Source organism: Corylus avellana, chromosome 10, assembly GCF_965113065.1.
Source record: "Corylus avellana chromosome 10, dhCorAvel1.hap1.2, whole genome shotgun sequence".
Classification (NCBI taxonomy): domain Eukaryota; kingdom Viridiplantae; phylum Streptophyta; class Magnoliopsida; order Fagales; family Betulaceae; genus Corylus; species Corylus avellana.
In genome coordinates, this window is record NC_142499.1 from 6,206,655 (window position 1) to 6,226,235 (window position 19,581).

General features: G+C 35.7%; 2 protein-coding genes across 3 annotated transcripts; both read right to left on the reverse strand.

Moving 5' to 3' along the window:
* Positions 1-7,145: 7,145 nt before the first annotated feature.
* LOC148583288 (uncharacterized) lies at positions 7,146-13,674 on the reverse strand. The gene is made up of 11 exons (XM_088511084.1): positions 11,345-13,674; positions 10,988-11,245; positions 10,788-10,896; positions 10,375-10,701; positions 9,437-9,928; positions 8,715-8,945; positions 8,529-8,621; positions 8,329-8,430; positions 7,685-8,234; positions 7,474-7,582; positions 7,146-7,200 (listed from the first exon to the last, which is right to left on the reverse strand). Exons 1-11 carry the CDS (start codon positions 13,672-13,674, stop codon positions 7,197-7,199), a joined length of 4,605 nt encoding a protein of 1,534 aa, XP_088367210.1. The 3' UTR covers positions 7,146-7,196.
* A 3,845-nt stretch (positions 13,675-17,519) lies between these two features.
* Positions 17,520-19,367, reverse strand: LOC132192274 (ubiquinol oxidase 1a, mitochondrial). Of its 2 annotated transcripts, XM_059607550.2 has the most exons (3): positions 19,320-19,367; positions 17,903-18,391; positions 17,520-17,807 (listed from the first exon to the last, which is right to left on the reverse strand). In XM_059607550.2, the coding sequence occupies exons 2-3, from the start codon at positions 18,368-18,370 to the stop codon at positions 17,748-17,750; spliced, it is 528 nt and encodes a 175-aa protein (XP_059463533.2). In that variant the 5' UTR covers positions 18,371-18,391; positions 19,320-19,367; the 3' UTR covers positions 17,520-17,747. The 2 variants fall into 2 exon arrangements, with proteins under 2 accessions (XP_059463533.2, XP_088367120.1); XM_088510994.1 differs by lacking the exon at positions 19,320-19,367 and having other exon boundaries at positions 17,903-18,465.
* Between the last annotated feature and the right edge of the window lie 214 nt (positions 19,368-19,581).

A 19,581-nucleotide genomic window follows, 5' to 3' on the forward strand; every position in this document is an offset into this window, starting at 1 on the left:
ACTATATGTGTGTTACAATTGTAATATCCCCAGTCCGTTAGAGTTATGTTTGTTAATCATTTTCCTTACTCACAAAGATCCATAAGGTTTGTCAATTTTAAAAGACTAATATAAAACGAATGCATGAAACTCTAGGATATCACGTCCTTAAAAATAAATTGAAATATTTCTGCTTAACAAAAATATGTCTCACAAACGATAATAACGTTTCTTATTAAAATAAATTCATCAATCTCTGAAAGAAAACTGTGCCAATACACTTATTAACTTGACTAATATGAAATCACATGAAATTCCTAAATATGCCCGCCCCCATTCCGGCCTCTTAATGCAACCTAATCACCACCTGAAACAAGAAATAAAATTAATAAGCCCAAAGGGGGCCCAGTAAGTAAAATCCACAACCATAAGTAGTTTTACTCTTTGTTCTGTTTTGAAAATTGGAACTCATAACTACATATGTTTCCAGTATATTTTTAAGAAAACAGAAAACACATAAAATATATTATCATCAATCAAATTGTTAATAGTCTTTATCTCATACTAGGGCCCATGTATACTGTTACCCCTGTATACTAGGGTTGGGCGGTCCTTGTAACCTGGGATGAGATATTGTGGTCGCAGCGCCGCCTCCTGGCCAGCCGATTAACTCTGGATGCACTCAGCATGGCAAAAACACTATGATGGAACCACCTTCTGGCAGAGCCTCTTTCAGCGGTTGCGCCTCCATCCTTAGCATCGGTACCGAGCTTGTCTCTTGTTTCTCTTGGGGCAAAAAATACACTCCTCCCTACTTGTGCCCTCATTTTATAACACTCTTTTTCTCATTTCTTGTACTTCTCTAGGTACATCTTAGGGCAACATGTAGGAGGGTTTGTCATCATTTTCTCAAAATTTCTTATAAACATCATTGTTTTCATAATGTTTCTTTTTCTCAAACTTGTCATGCATGCAGCATAATTTCATAGTATAAACAAAATGATCACTTGTAATTTGAAACATAATTTCATAAATAGCATGGCATGATAATTTTTCTGGAAGGGATAGTAAATTCACTTATCTCTTGACTACAGTAAAAATTTCCTCTAACTGCTAACTAATCTCCTGAAGGAAATACAGACATGTTACTACCCTCATAGACGTCATAGTAAAGTATTCTATTACTATTATGAGTTGGCTTGCTAATCAATTGAGAATGAACTTACTTAGGCATTTAGGTATGCTTTCTCATAAAATTTTAAGAAATTATTTTATTCCTTAGGATTCATATACATATATTTATATAATATATCTTAATGTACTTTAAATTATTTTGTTTATAAAAATTACACTCATTTATTCTCTCTCTATATATATATATATATAAAAGTATACTTCAAACCTTGTTGTGCTTATATATACACACCGAGGTACCACATCTGTATATATATGAATACTTTGAATCATCATATATATCTATATATCTTGAAACATTCCAGATGTACGTGTATTTATAAATACTTCCATCATTATATATATATATATATATATATATATATATATATATACTTTAAAGTAGTCCTCATGTATGTATATATTTATAAATCCTTCAAAACATTATATATATATATATATATATAACCATAGATGACAGTGAGGGTCTACGGCTAGAGTGGAAAAGAAGAAAATAACATTAATGGTACAACTTGTTAAAACGACAACCAAGAGGGCTGGTTTTAAAAATGTAAGTCTGGCAATGCTCATAACTTTATTTTCTCAAAGGACTAGGTGTGAGATATTATGGCATCACCTCTATATATATATTTATTCGGTGGTCCATCCTTTTTAAAACCTATAAGTCAACTAAAAATTTTATAAAGAGACTTAACATGGTCACATATGTTCCTAAGAGGTAGTTCAATCAGTTAGGACCACGCCTAATGAAGTGATAGTCACTAGTTCGAATCCCCCTCTCCCCTTTTGTGTGGACATGTCAAAAAAAAAAACAAGGTCACATATGTTACAATTTTTTTAATGGTTGAAATTTAATTTCACTCTTTTCTCTTTTTTGTAAAAAACTTAAAATTAAATCTTGAACGTTGAAAAAATTTATAGCACATACACTTTTTTTTTATTTTTTTAACGATACCTAAGCCAAATCTAGTTTAATAAAAGTCGACAAGAATGATTATTAAAGTTACAATCATCTTTAGGCTTCAGGCTATTTCTTATTCTTCTTTTTTTCCAGTAAACTAAACGAAAATCCTAAATGTATGGCATCATTGCACTCCTCTCTACTTTATCATGCTTGAATATAATTTGGTTTCTTATTTGGGGGACGCCAGATCCACGTCATCAAAGTTTGACGACATGGTACTGTTGACACGATGTCCTCCATGTGGGGGACGTCGTTTCAACAGTAGAACGGCATCTCTGAAGGTGCCGTTTACTGTTTAAACAACACCTATTTGATAGGTGTCGTTTTTATGACAAAATGACACTATATAGTGTTATTTTCTTTTAACAACTCATTGTTCACAGGAAGAGGATCTCTCAATTTCAAATCTACTCCATTTTTAAATGACACCTATTTGATCGGTGTCATTTTTATGACAAAATGACACTACATAGTGTTATTTTCTTTTAACAACTCACTGTTCATAGGAAAAGGATCCTCTCAATTTTAAATCTCCTCAATTTTTTCTGTTTAATACATTTAGAAGGGTAGTGTTGTCCAAAAGTTTGAATCTCAAAAAAATTTGGACAACAACACTATTATTTTAAATGTACTAAATAGAAAAAATAGAAGAGATTTAAAATGAAAGAGCATCCTTTTCCCTGATCACACCACAAAATCAAAGAATTTTTGTAGTGAAGGTTGTCTCCAACTTCCAAAAAGTTCCCAATCTCATTTATGGAATAGGATTGTCGTCAATATGGTAAGGTTGTCTCCAACTTCCAACTTCCAAAAAGTTCCCAATCTCATTTTTGTAGAGAAGGTTGTCTCCAACTTTCAATATTGAGATAGTTCAGAAGATCATAAAAAATGGAATTTCTTGTATTTTTACCCTTTTTCTTTTTTTCTTTAAAAAAAAAAAAATATTATTCCTCATCTTTCTTCTTATTTGACGGAAATCTCAGAAACATCAGAGAATGGGAATCAAGCTTACAACACACAAGTCAAGAATGCAGACTTTTTTTTCTTTTCTTATGAATTAAATAATATTTCATTCAACAAGTGAACCAACTACAAACAAACAAACCAGCAAATGAGACTCATTAGAGCCCCAAACACCAAGCTAATAAACGAGAGACCCCCTCAACGAAAACACAGAGAGAAGCTCAAAACCATTAATCTACGTCTGCAGAATAAAAGCCAGAAATCAACCCAACAAATCCTTTAGGAAGATTTAGATTCCATTGTTGACGCAGAGCAACATTTTCCAAAATCAATGACCACCTCAACAACCACCACCTCCACCACCTCCACCACCACCTCCACAAAACAGTACCACCACCTCCACAAACTGTACCACCACCACCACCTCCACCACCTACACAACCACCACCACCTCCACAACCACCACCACCTCCACCACCTCCACCACATACACAACCACCACCGCTATAGCCTCCGCCTGCACCTCCAGCTGCAAAACCAGAACCGCCTCTTCGCTTGCGAGGTTTTCTAGAGCCATCATCACCATCACCACAAGCAAAGATGGCCATTGATATAATTGAGAGAGACATGATGATCATGCAGATCAACAAAAGTAGGCCACCCGAGCTCTCCATCGCAACACCTGCATCACCGACATGGGCACCAAAATCTCTCGCCATTTGTGGGATTTCCTTCTCTTTCTATGGTTTTTGATAGGTCAAGTATGTGCCTCAACAGCATTCAAGTTTAAAGACGTCTGCTAGCTTCACGACTTAATGAGCCTCATTAATGAGGAAAAGGTGTTTAGTAGCCAGATCTCAAGCTACCCTCGTCCATATGGAACAAGGTCATCTCCAATTCATTATGGACCGGAGAATATCCAGTTCATAATGAGGATTTCTCCTTATAAATCTTATAGCTAAAAATGGAACACATATCCCACTAATAAAAATAATAATAAAATATTATTTTAAATTAAAAAAAAAATTAATAAAAAAAGAAGAAAAAAGATGGGGGTGGCCATGGTGGCTGGCCACCCCCATTTTGGGTAGGGGGTGGCCGAACCACCCCCATGGCCTATGGGGGTGGTTCGGCCACCCCCAAGGCTCTTGGGAGTGGTTCGGCCATCCTCTTTTGCAAAATGGGGGTGGTTCGCCATGGGGGTGGTTCGGCCACCCCTTGGCCGGCCATTGGGGGTGGCTCCCTACCCAAAATGGGGTGGCCAGCCACCCCCTTCTTTTTTCTTCTTTCTTTATTACTTTATTTTTTATTTTTTATTTTTAATTTAAACTAATATTTTATTATTAATTTTATTAGTGGGTATGTGTCCCATTTCTAACTATAAGATTTCTGAAGAGAAATTCTCATCATAAATTGGATATTCTTCAGTCCATTATGGGCTGGAGAGGATCCTGTTCCCATCCATCTTATCAAGTGAGGCTCTCATCCATTTCATTAAATTTTGAAACAGCTGGCATATATCAAGCTCTCATATATATATATATATATATATATATCAAGTTTACAACACATAATTTCATAGATTTTTGTTCAATTTAACGAAAATATTTGAATTGATATTTTTTTGAAACATTAAAAAATACATTACTAATTTTTAAATATTAAAATTTAAATTAAAAAAGGCCTAAAATTTCATGCGAATAAAAGTAAATTTAACCCTTTTCTTTCGGAAAAATGGAAAAAATAAGTTATCGTAAGTTTTCTTTTCTTCTAAAAAATGAGGTTTTGATTGATTGGAAAGCTACATGTGTAGCGAAAATGACTTGAATTTATCAAGTCTTACGTGGGCCCCAGAATATTATTTATTATTATTATTATTATTATTTTTTTTTGTCTCTAGCAACAATAGGTATTTTAGTTACTCAAAATTCACTTTTTTGTATTTTAGTTACTAATTTTTCAATACAAACTGGAATAGACTATCTATTCAATTCTCTACTTTCTTCAAATATTATTTTTATTATTTTTTAGCCATTATTGTGTGGATGGGGGAGAGAGAGAGGGGGTAGAAGGAGAGGGAGAGAGAAAAAACAATAAACAAATTTTTCCAGTGTCTAACAGTTTTAAAGCATGTCCAAAAGAGTAGTTAAATTCACCACAATAGTCAAATTTGACTATTTTTGTACTTTTTTTTTTCCTCTTCAATAGAATAGGCTCTTTAACTTTTTTGATCTATTTTACTATAGTAAATATGTAAAATAGTATATTTACTGTTCACAACTACAAAATTTTTTAATCATTTCTCTCTCATCCCTTTCACCTTTTTCTCTCACTCGCTTTCTTTCTCTATGATAAAAATAATACTAAAAAATAATATTGAATTAGAGTTGAGAGTTAAAATAACTATTCTATCGGAGTATGTTGTGAAAAATTAGTAGCTAAAATAGAAAAAGTGGTATTTTGAATGGCTAAAATAGCCACCCTTGCTGTAGATGCACTTAATAGGCTACTTAGCCTATTTACTGTAGCAAAATAGTTGGAAAAAGTTAAGAAGCCTAATCTGCTGGAGATGAAAAATGACTTATAATAATCAAATTTGACTATTATGAGCCATTTAGCTATTCTTTTAGAGATGTTCTTGGAAGTTTTCTTTTCCTTCACAGTGAAGCGCTTGCCAACTTTTCTATATATATATATATATATATATATATACAGAAAAGTTTGCCATTCGGTCAAGTAAGCGAGAGACAGCAGCAGCTTGTAAAGAAAAAAAAAATAGAGAGAGAGCAACACAGCAGCCTTGTTTTTGAGAGAAAAGATAGTAAGCTTTTGGGAATTTGAGAAAATTTCTCTTTTGTATTTTTTATTTTTTTGTGTTTGTGAGCTTCAGTGTATTGGAGCTTTTAGGTTTGAGTGATTTTATTTGTACTCTATTTTTTGTTAGTAAATTTCTTTCGGATTGTCTCCGCCAGTAGATATAAAGTTGTTAAGCCGAACCACTTAAATTTTGATGTCTTGTGTGACTGATTATTAATTTTTATTCTACTATTTTTTCTGCTTTTTTCCTTGGATAGGTATTGTGAAAAAGCCTGCTACATATATCTTATAATTTTTTCAACAATTCAGATTTAATTTCATTCTCTTCTTTTTTTCTCATGAAAAATTTAGAATTAAATCTTAATTTTTTTTTTCTTTTTTTCTTTTTACGATACCTAAGCCAAATCCAATTTGATAAAGGTTCATAAGAATGATTATATATTAAAGTTACAATCAGCTTTAGGCTTCAAGCTATTTCTTATTCTTCTTTTTTTTTTTTTTCCACACTACAAAAATTTATTTTTTTAGTTACGGACAAGTAGTAACGTGTATATGGGGTTACCACGTTACTAAAGTATTGTAACGTGTTGTTTGTAACGTGTCTGGGGCGTAGTGAAATTGGACGTAACAAAATGAAATTTTGTAACGTGTCAGAAACAACACGTTACTATTTGGTAACGTGGAGTAAAATTACACGTTACTACTGGTTATAACGTGGTTAATGCCACGTTACTACGAGTAGTAACGTGGGAAATCTGCCACGTTACAACCAGTAGTAACGTGGCACATGCAGCCACGTTACCACTAGTAGTAACGTGGCACATGTGCCACGTTACTACTGGTTGTAACGTGGCAGATTTCCCACGCTACAACTGGTGGTAACGTGGGAAATCTGCCACGTTACAACCTTTTGTGACGTGGCATGTATGCCACGTCACTAAAATTTACAGGGAAGAAATTTTTTTTTTTTTTTGTAATTTTTCTCCAGCATACATTTTTACTCTCCTGCATCCAACCAACCAAAAATCCAACCAACCAGCATACATTTCTACTCTCCTGCATCCAACCAACGACCCAACATCCAACATATATAACCCACATCCAACATCAATAATCAACCCATGCATAATCATAACTAACATCGTGTAACTAAGTAATAATAACTGTATACAAACAACTAACGTACAAATTTGTAATAAAAAGTAAAATACAATACAACTAACGTGATCAATACAACATCATAATACACAAATCATCGTGATCAATCATCTGCGCCGCATTAACTGCAAAAAGATAAAACGAATAATCAATTAGCTAATTAGTGAACATTTGTAACTTTAAACTCCTAATAAATAATTATCACATGCATATACAACCTCGACATACATATTAACTATGTATGCACAAACACATATTAATTATACAAAGCACAAACACATATTAACTGTACGAACAATACATGTTTATTCAATGAGACAACTTCAACAAATATGGTAACTATACAAAGCTTCATGCTCCATGCACATATATATCTATATATATATATATATACTTACGGGGTGCCTGAACGACGGGTATAATGTATTGACAAACGAGACTTCTGACCAACCGGCGTCTGAAGTGTGGTGTCATTATGATCGTCCTCAGCTTCTACTCTTACGTCATCTACACATATTACGTTGCAATTGTGTTAAATGCGAACAAAGTTTATTTGACTCATAAGATAACTGTGTTAATCAAATAAAAACAATAAAAATATATTGTTACCTGATCTGCTATCAACTGAGGATCTCACAATCACTCGGGCTGGGGACTCCGCATCTTGCGGATTCCGGGTAGTCGTCACCTCCAAATCGGAGCCCATACGTCTCGACCCCTCAAGGCTGCGAATCCGGGCCTCATACGCTGCCATCTGAGCAGCCATCTGAGTAGCCATCTGAGCAGCCACCTGCTCAGCAACCCGTGCAGACACCGCCGCAGTCACCGAAGCAGTAATTTCCTCACTCTGCTGCGTCAGCCGCTCATCCATTTCGTGACGATGCTTCTCCCTCTCTGATTGCATGGCTCTTTCAAATTCTTCGCGCGATATCATCGGGCCGCCCCGGTTCTGCGACCGTGTTTGGGACGGTGTATAGTATGAGTAGCTAGTGCCAGGTGCGGGCAAGATATTCTTACTGACTCCACGGACACGACCCGCATACTCTGGCTTATTGTTGTGCGCCTGAGCATAAGCATCATCCGGTGTCCACCTAATTGTGCCTTGGGGCCCTTCTACCTGCTCCGCAGGGTCATTTGGCAATAACTCCTCCATCCGAGCCTATACATGAGCATTCACATTTACATACAATAAAATAAGACTCAATAAGTTAATACATAACAATAGATTCACGACAATAAGTTAATACACTTACGATTCTCTCTGCGGCCACCGGATTTGGACGGCTACCATCTGACTTTGTATGGGACTTGATATACGTGACCGCTCGTGTAGGAGTCTTGCCTGAACTAATAAACTGCAATAAATTGAAAGCATCAATTAAATATTTATGATATATACTACGCAATATATCACAAATATGTATAGTCATGGTAAGTAAGAGTAGTATAGTACCTCCTCATGTGCGACTCTTGCTAAGCTCTTCGAGCCTGTGTAATGCGGTATTTCATTCTGTTTGCGTATATCTTTCATGTGCTGGCAATAAGCCTACGAATCCAATATGTAGACATAATTAATCGCTAAGCCATCAAAGAATAATTACAATTAACAAAAGTCAAATAGTTCGAAGTCATAACCTACTTGATAATCGGGAGTACACCATTTTCCCAACAATATTTCCACATCTCTTGGGTTGTACTTTGAAATGGTGTGAGCCATCCTTGCCGACACTGTCCCAGGAGTGTCGTCGCTCTGAATCATGAGCTTCTGCCTCAACTTGTGCCTCAAAAGCTTTTGCTTCTCCCCCATGTCTCTAAAAGCATCTTTTTTAATTGCCGCCATATCCGACCCAGGCATGATATAGAAGTAATTCTGCATCAATTAACGAGGCTCTAATTAAAGCGTTTGTTGTTTCACAAATTATTTAATTTTAGACTGGTACAAATCATTAAGTACAAACATCTAAACTACACTTACCATCAATGACTCAAATAAATCTTCCTTGCTTTGTTCTGGTACATGCTTCCAGGGGTCGGATAGCTTGATAAAAGTCCCGGTCTTGCACGTCTTCCCTATCATCCGTCTAAATTTTTTGCCGCTTTGTCCTACGGGCTGCCACGCGCCATTATACTCCATGACCACCCTTTTTCCATCAGGAATGTCCCACAACTTGTGTGAGTCTTTTACGATCAACACCTCAAAGTTACCCGCCCTATCTGCAATGATGAAGTATATATTAGCACACAAATGGTTAGACATACATTATTTGAATTTATGTACTAATTAACTATATGTACCATCATGCATAAATATGTACACATTTATGGTTCGGAATATCATACATACATACCTATCGTGCGAACCTCGTCAATAGTCAATGCTGGCCAAGCAAGGTCATCATCATGCTCATCGTGCTGCTCACCTATCCCATCATCCATGTCTTCACCAGGCTGTGTCTCACTATTATCCATAGGTGCGCCGCTGTTTGGCTGCTGATCGAAAAAGCCATGCGGCAATGGGGGTGGCGGGGATGGCATACGCATGGAGGCGCCAGGCTCGTAAGGACTAGGCTCATATCGATACCCAAACTGTGTAAGGCCTGTCGGGCCTCTTGCCTCCGCGAGTATTTGGGATATCTCAGCTAGCTGAGATGTGGAGACTAGGGTACAGGCATGATCGTCTCTGGCATGTAACTGCTCGTCTACATTATCCGGAAGTATAGGTCGATACCCTGATTGCTGCTGCATAAGCATAACAACTTCCTGTGCCTCACTATCTGTCAGGACATGGTGTGATCTCGATGTAGAAGCGGCTCCCCGCCGTCCTCTTGACTTCCCCCGAGTACTCATAGGACCCTGTGAAATACAGCACGCACCCAATTAGTTATGTGTATAGTGTGAAAAATATTCATTGCATATATGACGCAAAAATTAATAAATGAACAAATTAATAAGTAACAACAAATCAATAAATGTAAAATATTTATTTCATATGAAATGCCATACGCCTCGATTGGTGCAAAGCCGGGTCGGACATATTGGATGTCATCGTGCGGATCGTACAACTGATTATTGTTTAAAGTGAGTGACTCACTCTCGATCTCGTGATAGTTGGCATGAGGATCATCAGGCGTTTGACCCTGACCAACGTCGTATATGTTTCTAGGTTTCGTCCTCACCGCGCAAGCCCAATCTGGATTCCTTTCATCTCCGACGTAAAAAACTTGTTCCACTTGGGAAACTAGTACATACGGCTCATCACTAATCAGGTCCCCCTTATGGACAAGGTTTTTGAAGTTGACAAGCGTTATGCCATACTCGTCCACCCTGTATCCCCTGTCCCTTGTGGTGTCCGCCCAGTCACACTTGAACACAACATATTTTGTCCTGTCGTAATACTCCACTTCAAGTATTTGAGTTACTTTCCCGTAGTATGTTTCGCCATCAACAGTCGGCACGCACACGCCACTATTCTGAGACCTTTTTCCCACATCATGTGCGACAGTTCGAAAGAACTTGCCGTTTACCACATATCTATTATATTGGACTGCTGAGACCATCGGACCTCTACAATACATTACTAGTTTGGCACCCATATCCTTCCGAAGTCGATCGTCCGAACTATCGACCTACGAGTCATATACAATAATGATGAAGTTTTGTTAGTGCATTGATGAAACATTATGAAATTTATAAGGGGTGACATTAGTCTTACGTAGTCACGGTACCAATCGCAGAATTGCTCAAAATGTAGGGTTTCCAAATGATCATCCGTAATCGTTCGCCCCCTGTTTGCACTTTGTCTTATCGAATCCTTATGTAGCCTACATTTTGAAATAAAATCAATTAAATTTAATTCACAACTAACGTTGTTGCATGATATGAGCATGCATATATTCATTACACAATACTAACGTCCGCAATTGGAGGAAGTCATCTGAGTTAAATAGGATGTAACGGTGAATCTGTGTCAACGTGAGACGGTTGAGAACGACTCGGGTTCCAGCTCCTTTAGGCCCATCCGGGTTTCGTTGCGGCCTATTGTGGAATGTCGGTGCGTTCTCTAAATACATCGAACAAAATGCCACCAACTCAGTTGCTATGTAGCCCTCCGCAATGCAACCCTCAGGAGCCGCTTTATTTCGCACACTTGATTTGAACACCCCGAGGCTCCTACATATCAAAACTAACTAATTATTACATCTAATCATTGTTTTAAAATAAATAAATGGCAACAAAATTTTAGTTTTAATTTTTTTCAGTAAATGTTACCTCTCTGCCGGATACATCCACCTATACTGTACCGGTCCACCGAGACGGCATTCACGGGCAAGGTGCACCACAACATGAACCATACTTGTGAAAAAACTGGGGGGGAATATCTGTTCCATCTTGCACATAGTCGTATACATCCCATCCTCAAGTCGGGTCAGATCCTCTTGGGTCAACGCAGTTGAACATATGCCCCTGAAGAATGCAGAAATTTCAACTAGCGGTCTAACTACGTTACCGGGCAGTGATCCACGCAATGCAATTGGGAGAAGCTGTTGCATCAATACATGATTGTCATGACTCTTTAAACCCGAGATCGTCCGGTCCTTAAGTTTTACACATCGGGAAATGTTCGAGGCATATCCGTCTGGCACCCTTATATTTCGAAGCACTTTTAGGAAACTAGCTTTATCCTCTTTAGACATTGTGTGGCAAGCATGAGGCATATAGATTCTTCCATCATCATTTGTGAAAGGATGCAGTGCTTGTCTCAAACCCATTTCTTGCAAGTCTTTTCGTGCTTGAAGGTTGTCCTTCGTTTTTCCCTTAATGTCTAGAATTGTGCCAAGTATATTGTCCATCACATTTTTCTCTATGTGCATGACATCAAGGTTATGCCGCAATAAATTATCCTTCCAGTACGGCAAACGAAAGAAAATACTTTTTTTCTTCCACAAGATATTATCAGTTCTCTTTCTCTTTGCATGTGAAGTATCAATATTAACTGACTTACCGGCGCTCTCATCCCCAAATGCTATCCCTTCTAACTGTTTTAGGATTTCATCTCCATCTGGAACATCAGGGGCACATTCAAGTTCTCGGTTACCGTCAAATGTATTTTTTTTTCGCCTCCACGGATGATCCATGGGCAGGTATCGCCTATGCCCCATAAAGCAAAACTTATGTCCGTGTTTTAACCGTCTAGACCTTGTTGCATGCATACAGCAAGGGCATGCCTTTCCACCCCTTGTAGGCCACCCAGACAAGTCCGCGTATGCCGGAAAGTCATTAATTGTCCACATCAACTGCGCTCGGAGCATGAAATTCTTTTTCAATGAGACATCAAATGTTCGTACCCCCACACTCCATAGTTGCTGCAATTCCTCAATTAACGGTTGCATGTACACATCTATATCCATTCCAGGTAAACTTGGACCTGGAATAATCAAGGATAATATGAAAGACGTTTGTTTCATGCACATCCAAGGAGGCAGGTTGTACGGTACAAGCATTACAGGCCAAGTACTGTGAGATGTGGTCATGTTCCCAAAAGGATTAAATCCATCTGAGGTTAGGCCAAGTCTTACATTCCTACTGTCTGATGAGAAGTCCGGATATAAATTGTCGAATGACTTCCATGCTTCGCCATCGGCAGGATGCCTCAAAACGCCGTCCTTAGTGCGGCCTTCTGCATGCCACCTCATATAGGGTGCAGTATGCTCTGACATAAAAAGCCTCTGTAGTCGTGGTATGATGGGAAACCACCGCAAAACCTTGACTGGACGTCTCTTACTCGACGTTATGGGGTGGCCATCCTCGTCGAAATTAATTTCGTCCTTCCACTTAGATTCTCCACATTTAACACATGAATCTAAATCGTTATTGCCCTTCCAGAACAACATACAATTATTGCGACAAGCTGGAATCTTCTCATACCCGAGTCCCATGTCCCTAAGAAACCGTTTCGCCTCATATGTATTAACTGGCAAGGCTCCATCATCTACAGGAACCAACTGATTGATTAGATCGAGGAAACACGAGAATATCGTATTACTAACTCCACCCATGCACTTCAAATTGTACAGATGTACAGTAGCACTCAGCTTGCTATGTTTGGTCTTATCATGAAGCGGTTTGTCTGCCTTTTTAAGCAATTCCTCGTACTTTCGTACGTCACCTCCATCGGCTTCGTCATCCACAATGTCTTCTTCCTCTCCATGCACCTCAACCCGAGGCTCCCTATCGTCACCTCTAACTTCGTGCATGCCGAATGCATCACGCAACATGGCATGCATATTGCCACCCTGTTCAGAACTTGCACCCGCAGCTGTTGCCGGATGTGATGAATTCGAGCCATCTACGGGAGCTCGAACAGGCCTCTCGCCATGATAAATCCAGAATGTGTATTGGGGCCACATTCCTTTCCCTCCTGTCAAGTGGTCGTATACCAAACATGGGGGGTGTCTCCTATTGCAGCGACACGTCTTACAGGGGCACAAAATAAGTTTGTCGGGAGTGTCACAGTTCCTAACTGCGAATTCTACAAACGCTCTACATCCTTCTCTGTATTCCGTCGTACCCCTTGATTTCTTCATCCAACTCTTGTCCATATCGTTACTACGTACATTAGAAACATAAATATATAAGAATTAAGCTAAACGTAAACATAAATGCATAACTATGGCCCATTGGAACCCTAACAGTGAATAAGTAAATTGTTGTTAACTACTTTATTGTTATTCTTTTATTTCATTCTGATTTGTTGTTTTTTCTACTAAAAGTTTACATGACTTGAAGTAATGCGGTATTTCAAACCCTAAACCACATTATAATACAAAATTATATACCATTGTCATGGGTACCGTACTGGAAAAGAATTTCTACGTTCGTTGTTTATTTAATAACATGTACTCTAATATAAAGTTGCAAAACCTAAACCAACTTATATTAAACAACTCAATAAAAGATTGTAATTTGTTACGAGGCCCTAAATAAAACAAATTTAAGTTATGTTTTTGTCTCACTTTATTGAAAAAAATAAAGTTACGTAATTTTAATTTCATATGGGGACCCTAAATAAAATTCATGTAACTAGTTGCCGAGGTAGTTTTTTTTTTTTTTAAAAAAAAAATTTATTTGATAGAATTATGTATTTTTTATTATGTATTTTTGTAATCATTTATATAAATGATTTATATAATCTATTTTCTATATTTTATGTCACATATAAGTGATCATTTATATAATATATAGGTTTGTAAAACATACACAATGTAAAAACATTTAATTAGCTAATTTCAAACTATCTAACTAAAGACCTACGTGTCTATAAATATTTTGCATGCATGCCCATATTAAACAATATTACATTTCTACGTACGTACAAATATAGGACACTAAAACTAATCTATTTCAACCAAATTAATAAGTTGACTAGCTAACAAAAAAAGCATTAACATACACATATACAATATTTCTATACACCCATACATTACAATAATGAATTTTTCCATTCCCTTAATTAATTACTGCAGAGAAAAATATTCTAAACTACACATCAATATATATATACTACTTAAAATATATATATATATATATATATATATATATATATATATATATATATATACCTGATGATGGGCGAAAAACAAGTGAGAGATGAGTTGGCGGCCGGAGCGGAGTTCGCCGGCGGAGAGAGCTAGAAGACGGTGGCGTGAGGTGATGAGTGGCTGCCGGCTACAAATCCGAGGAAGCTAGAAGCAAGGTCGAAAATGTGAGAGAAATATTCAGGAGAAGGTGGCTGGAAAATGTGAGAAGAAGAAAGAGGAGGAAGCTGCGCAGAGAAGGAGAAGGAGAGAAGAAGAAAAAAACCAGAGAAACGAAGAACAAAACCAGAGAAGGAGAAGAAGAAAGAGGGGCGCGCAGGGAAAAAAGAAAAAAAAATTGAAACAGCTGCAGGCAAGCGCATGGTCCCGATGAAACAATGGTAACGTGTCACATAGACACGTTACCAAATGGTAACGTGCCACATAAGCACGTTACCAAATTGTAACGTGCCTATGTGGCACGTTACTAAAATTATATATATATATATATTAATAATAGATATATATATATATATACATATATAATTAATTGATTTAAATATATGATATTAAGTTGATATAATTAAGCTTAATATATATATATTATAACTCTTAATATATATTATATATATATATATAATTAATTGATTTAAATATATGATATTAAGTTGATATAATTAAGCTTAATATATATATATTATAACTCTTAATATATATTATATATATATATATATATATATATATATATATATATATATATATATATATATAATTAATTGATATAAATATATGATATTAAGTTGATAATTAAGCTTAATATATATATATTATAACTCTTAATATATATTATATATATATATATATATATATATATATATATATATATATATATATATATATATAATTAATTGATATAAATATATGATATTAAGTTGATAATTAAGCTTAATATATATATATATATATTATAACTCTTAATATATATATATATATATATATATATATATATATATATATATATATATATATATATATATAATTATTTGATATAAACCTGTAATTTATATTAATATATATACTTGCAAATTACTAATCAAGCTTAATATATAATCATAGTTCTTGATATATTTAAACATCATATTACATAATACTTGCAATTATGAAATTAAACTAAATTTATTTTAAGTTAATTAATTGATAATTATCAACTTGATTACACATAATCAAATTGATATATATATATATATTTTCACCATGCTTAATTAAGGGATTGATATACATTTGCCAATTCCTTAATTTGGTTAATTAATTGATAGGGTTAATCTTATCAATTACTGCATATCCTATGAAATAAAGCATAGTGTTAATATTATAGAACTGATAGCGTCTACCATGCTTGACACATAAGAAGTAGTAATGATGCATTTAGTGTTGTAAAACACAACCACTAATGCATATTCTGTTGTAGAGGCATATCTTAGCTATATATTTTTTAAGTTTTGATCTTTCTCTGGGGACTCACAATATTAATATTTAGCATGAGATCTTTCTAGGGCAATTATCACAAAGTTGTAAGCCCCAATATTTTTTTAATCAAAATTATTATTAATATTTTTTTAAATAATTTTTTGGACAAATTATTATTAATATTTATCTTGGTAAATAAATAATTTTTTTATCAAGATAACGTGGTAAAATTATATTTTTGGACAAATTGTAATTATTTTTTGGACAAATAATTACAATTACAACTATAGTAATTATTTTTGGACAAATTGTAACGTGGTATTTTACCACGTTACCATATTGTAACGTGGTAAAATGCCACGTTACCATATGCTAACGTGGCATTTTACCACGTTACCATATTGTAACGTGGTATTTTACCACGTTACAATATGGTAACGTGGCATTTTACCACGTTACAATATGGTAACGTGGCATTTTGCCACGTTACTATTATGGTAACGTGCTATTTTTGCACGTCACTATATTGTAACGTGTAAAAAATACCACGTTACTATAAATTATGGTAACGTGTTATCTTTTGACACGTTACAATATAGTGACGTGGCACCATTCGTATGAACAGTTGCCACGTCACTACACCCTAATATTTTTGTAGTGCCAGTAAAGGAAACGAAAACCCTAAAATGTATGAAATCCTCGCACTCCTGTCTACTTTGTCCTGCCATTTCTACTATGATTTGTTTGTTGGTTGGTCATTTCTAGCGAGGTTATCTCCAACTTCCAGAAGGCTTGCACCAGGCACAAGTAATTGTGAATGAGGACCCATCTTGCTTAGAAAGCTAGGCATATTTGAGTATATTTTGCAATTACTTCAGAGATTTGGCCTTTATGGGAAAAGTAAGAGAATTTAGCCATAACACTTTTTTTTTTTTTCTAATTTTTTTTTACGGTAAGGAACCCCTCCAAGGCAATGATACTTTGTGTACCCACTCATGTCGAGTAAACATCGGATTCATGTAAAGCACTCCCTCTACACAGATCGGGTAATACTCTGACTTCATCAACAAAATGGCCTCAAGAAATTATTTGCACTCAATGGAATTCAACCTTAAACCTGATAAAATGCCACCAAGACCAAGACTCTTACCATTTGAACCAACTCCTTCGAATTTTTAGCCATTAACTTTAGACAATAGAAAACATTATTATATTTGGCCAAATAACAGCTTTAGAGATTTTAAACATGCCTTTACCTTTTGCGCCCTATCCTTAATTTGTAACCTAAACTCTTTGTTTTCTTTTAATTTTTAATCATCTTTATCACTTACGTTTTTCACATACTCTTTCATTTAGCAATATTACCTTTAGAATTACAAATAGTTCTTAGTTTTCTGTCAACCTTAATTGACATATATAAGTCTACAACCATAGTGAAAAAGGGAGATGTTCACACCCAAGTAACTCCATAATGTATTTACAACAAAATCAAATTGATAGCAGACCATATGTAGATGCCAGATACCATCATCACTTCTGAAAAAAACACTTATTTCATGTCAAGAAATTCTCATGCTTTCTCCTTTTTTTTTTTTTTTTTGTTCATGTAATCACCCAAAATTATAGGCTTCTCAGTGATAACCAAGTGGAGCAGGAGACTCCCTCAACTCACGTCCTTGATAATGTATGTCCTGCAATTCAACATTTGCAACACAAAAAGACTAAACATACAGAAGAGCTAAAGGGGGAAAACCTGCAACAAGCAATGAGATCATTTTTTACTTACAGATGCAAAGTGGTTGACATCGCGGTGGTGAGCCTCATCCGCTCTCACAACCATGACAACGTCACGTAAGGTTGAGTTCGCGGGCAGCTGCCAGTAATCGATGGCAATGGCCGGAGCCGGCACATTCTCAATGGTGCCCTTGTCGAGTTCCTTGAGGAACTCGGTGTAAGAGTGTATTGCCTCCTCCTCGAGGTAACCCACCACACGGTGAGCGAATTTCGGAGATATCATATAGCCTAAGAAGTAAGCATTGAAGAAAACACCTTGGACAGTAAACACAAGAGCGCGCTCGTACCACCTGGGATTAGATACCTCCATGAAGGTCATGAGATGCATACGCTCATTCTCAGCTTCTTCCAGCAGGGCTTTGATCCACCCGCCGCTGTGCTCGAAGCGCCTCAGTGACTTGCAGTGCAGCAGCAAGCCACCCACCATGCCTGGAACAGCAGCTACAGTTTCTAGCATCATTGCCCGGCAGCCATATCGCCTCTGTAACATATATGCAAACACATAGAAGAAGGAAATTTAATTAATCTATCCAAGGGAATTTCAAACATAAAAAACACATGGGAATATGCAAATTATGCGCCCAAAATGACACAGGAAAGCATGGCTGACTTTGTTTCCAAATTCATTGGAAGCCAACAATAGTTTCACAACTTCCTCATTATGTAATAACTGCTGACATGTTTCTAAATTTTTTATAAAAGCATATTTGAGATTGTGTTTAAGAAATAGAACTTTTAAGTAAAAAATGTTTTTTGAAAAAAGCTTTATTTTAAAGTTTTTGGCTTTTTGAACCCTTAAAAGGGCTTTCAATTTTTTTTACCAAACTGTTACTTTTTGTTCAAATGAATTTTTTAAGTGTTAAATACACTTTTAGACCCCTCAAACGTTCACCCAAACAAACCCTAAGCCAATGATATACTATTAAGCCCGTTCGACAACCCAAACAATTTTCTTTACTTTTCTCTCACAAAAAATTCAAAACCCGTTTCACATTTATATCACATTAATCAATTCTTTTTTTTTTTTTCTCACAAAAAATACAAAACTCTTTTTCATTTTTATATCACATCAATTAATTCTCATTTGTATTACAAAAAACAAAAAATAAGAATGGTTTGCCAAACACAAGCACAAATTATTTTTATTTTAATTACATGAAAAAAAAAAAAAAAAAAAAAAAACACATTGAACCTCAACCATCCATCCCAGTAAGATAATCACCATCCAACAATCCTCGACAAAAAGATTGAAAAAAATAAAAAAAATAAAAACTTTTGAATCAATGACATATTATAATAAATAAGACATGCTCTTTAATTAATCGATCGGGTGGAGACAAAATCTGAAATAATTTGCAAGAAAAGAGGCCGTCCGATTAAATAATATAAAAAGAAAAAGAAATAAGAACCTGAAAGAATAAGTCGGTGGGCCATCTGAGGGATTTGACGGTCCAATAAGCCTATTTGTCCATAAACGTCGCCGGTACGTGGTGCTTATTCAGATCAATCGAAAGATCAGCTTGGTACGCCTCGCATGGCTAATTCCATCGTCAATATACAAACCATAACATAAATCATTAATTTCCAACACAAATCAAATTTTAAAATAATTACCAAAAAAAAAATTATAAATCCTTTTACAGAAATTCGTTCTTATAATATTTTATTTAA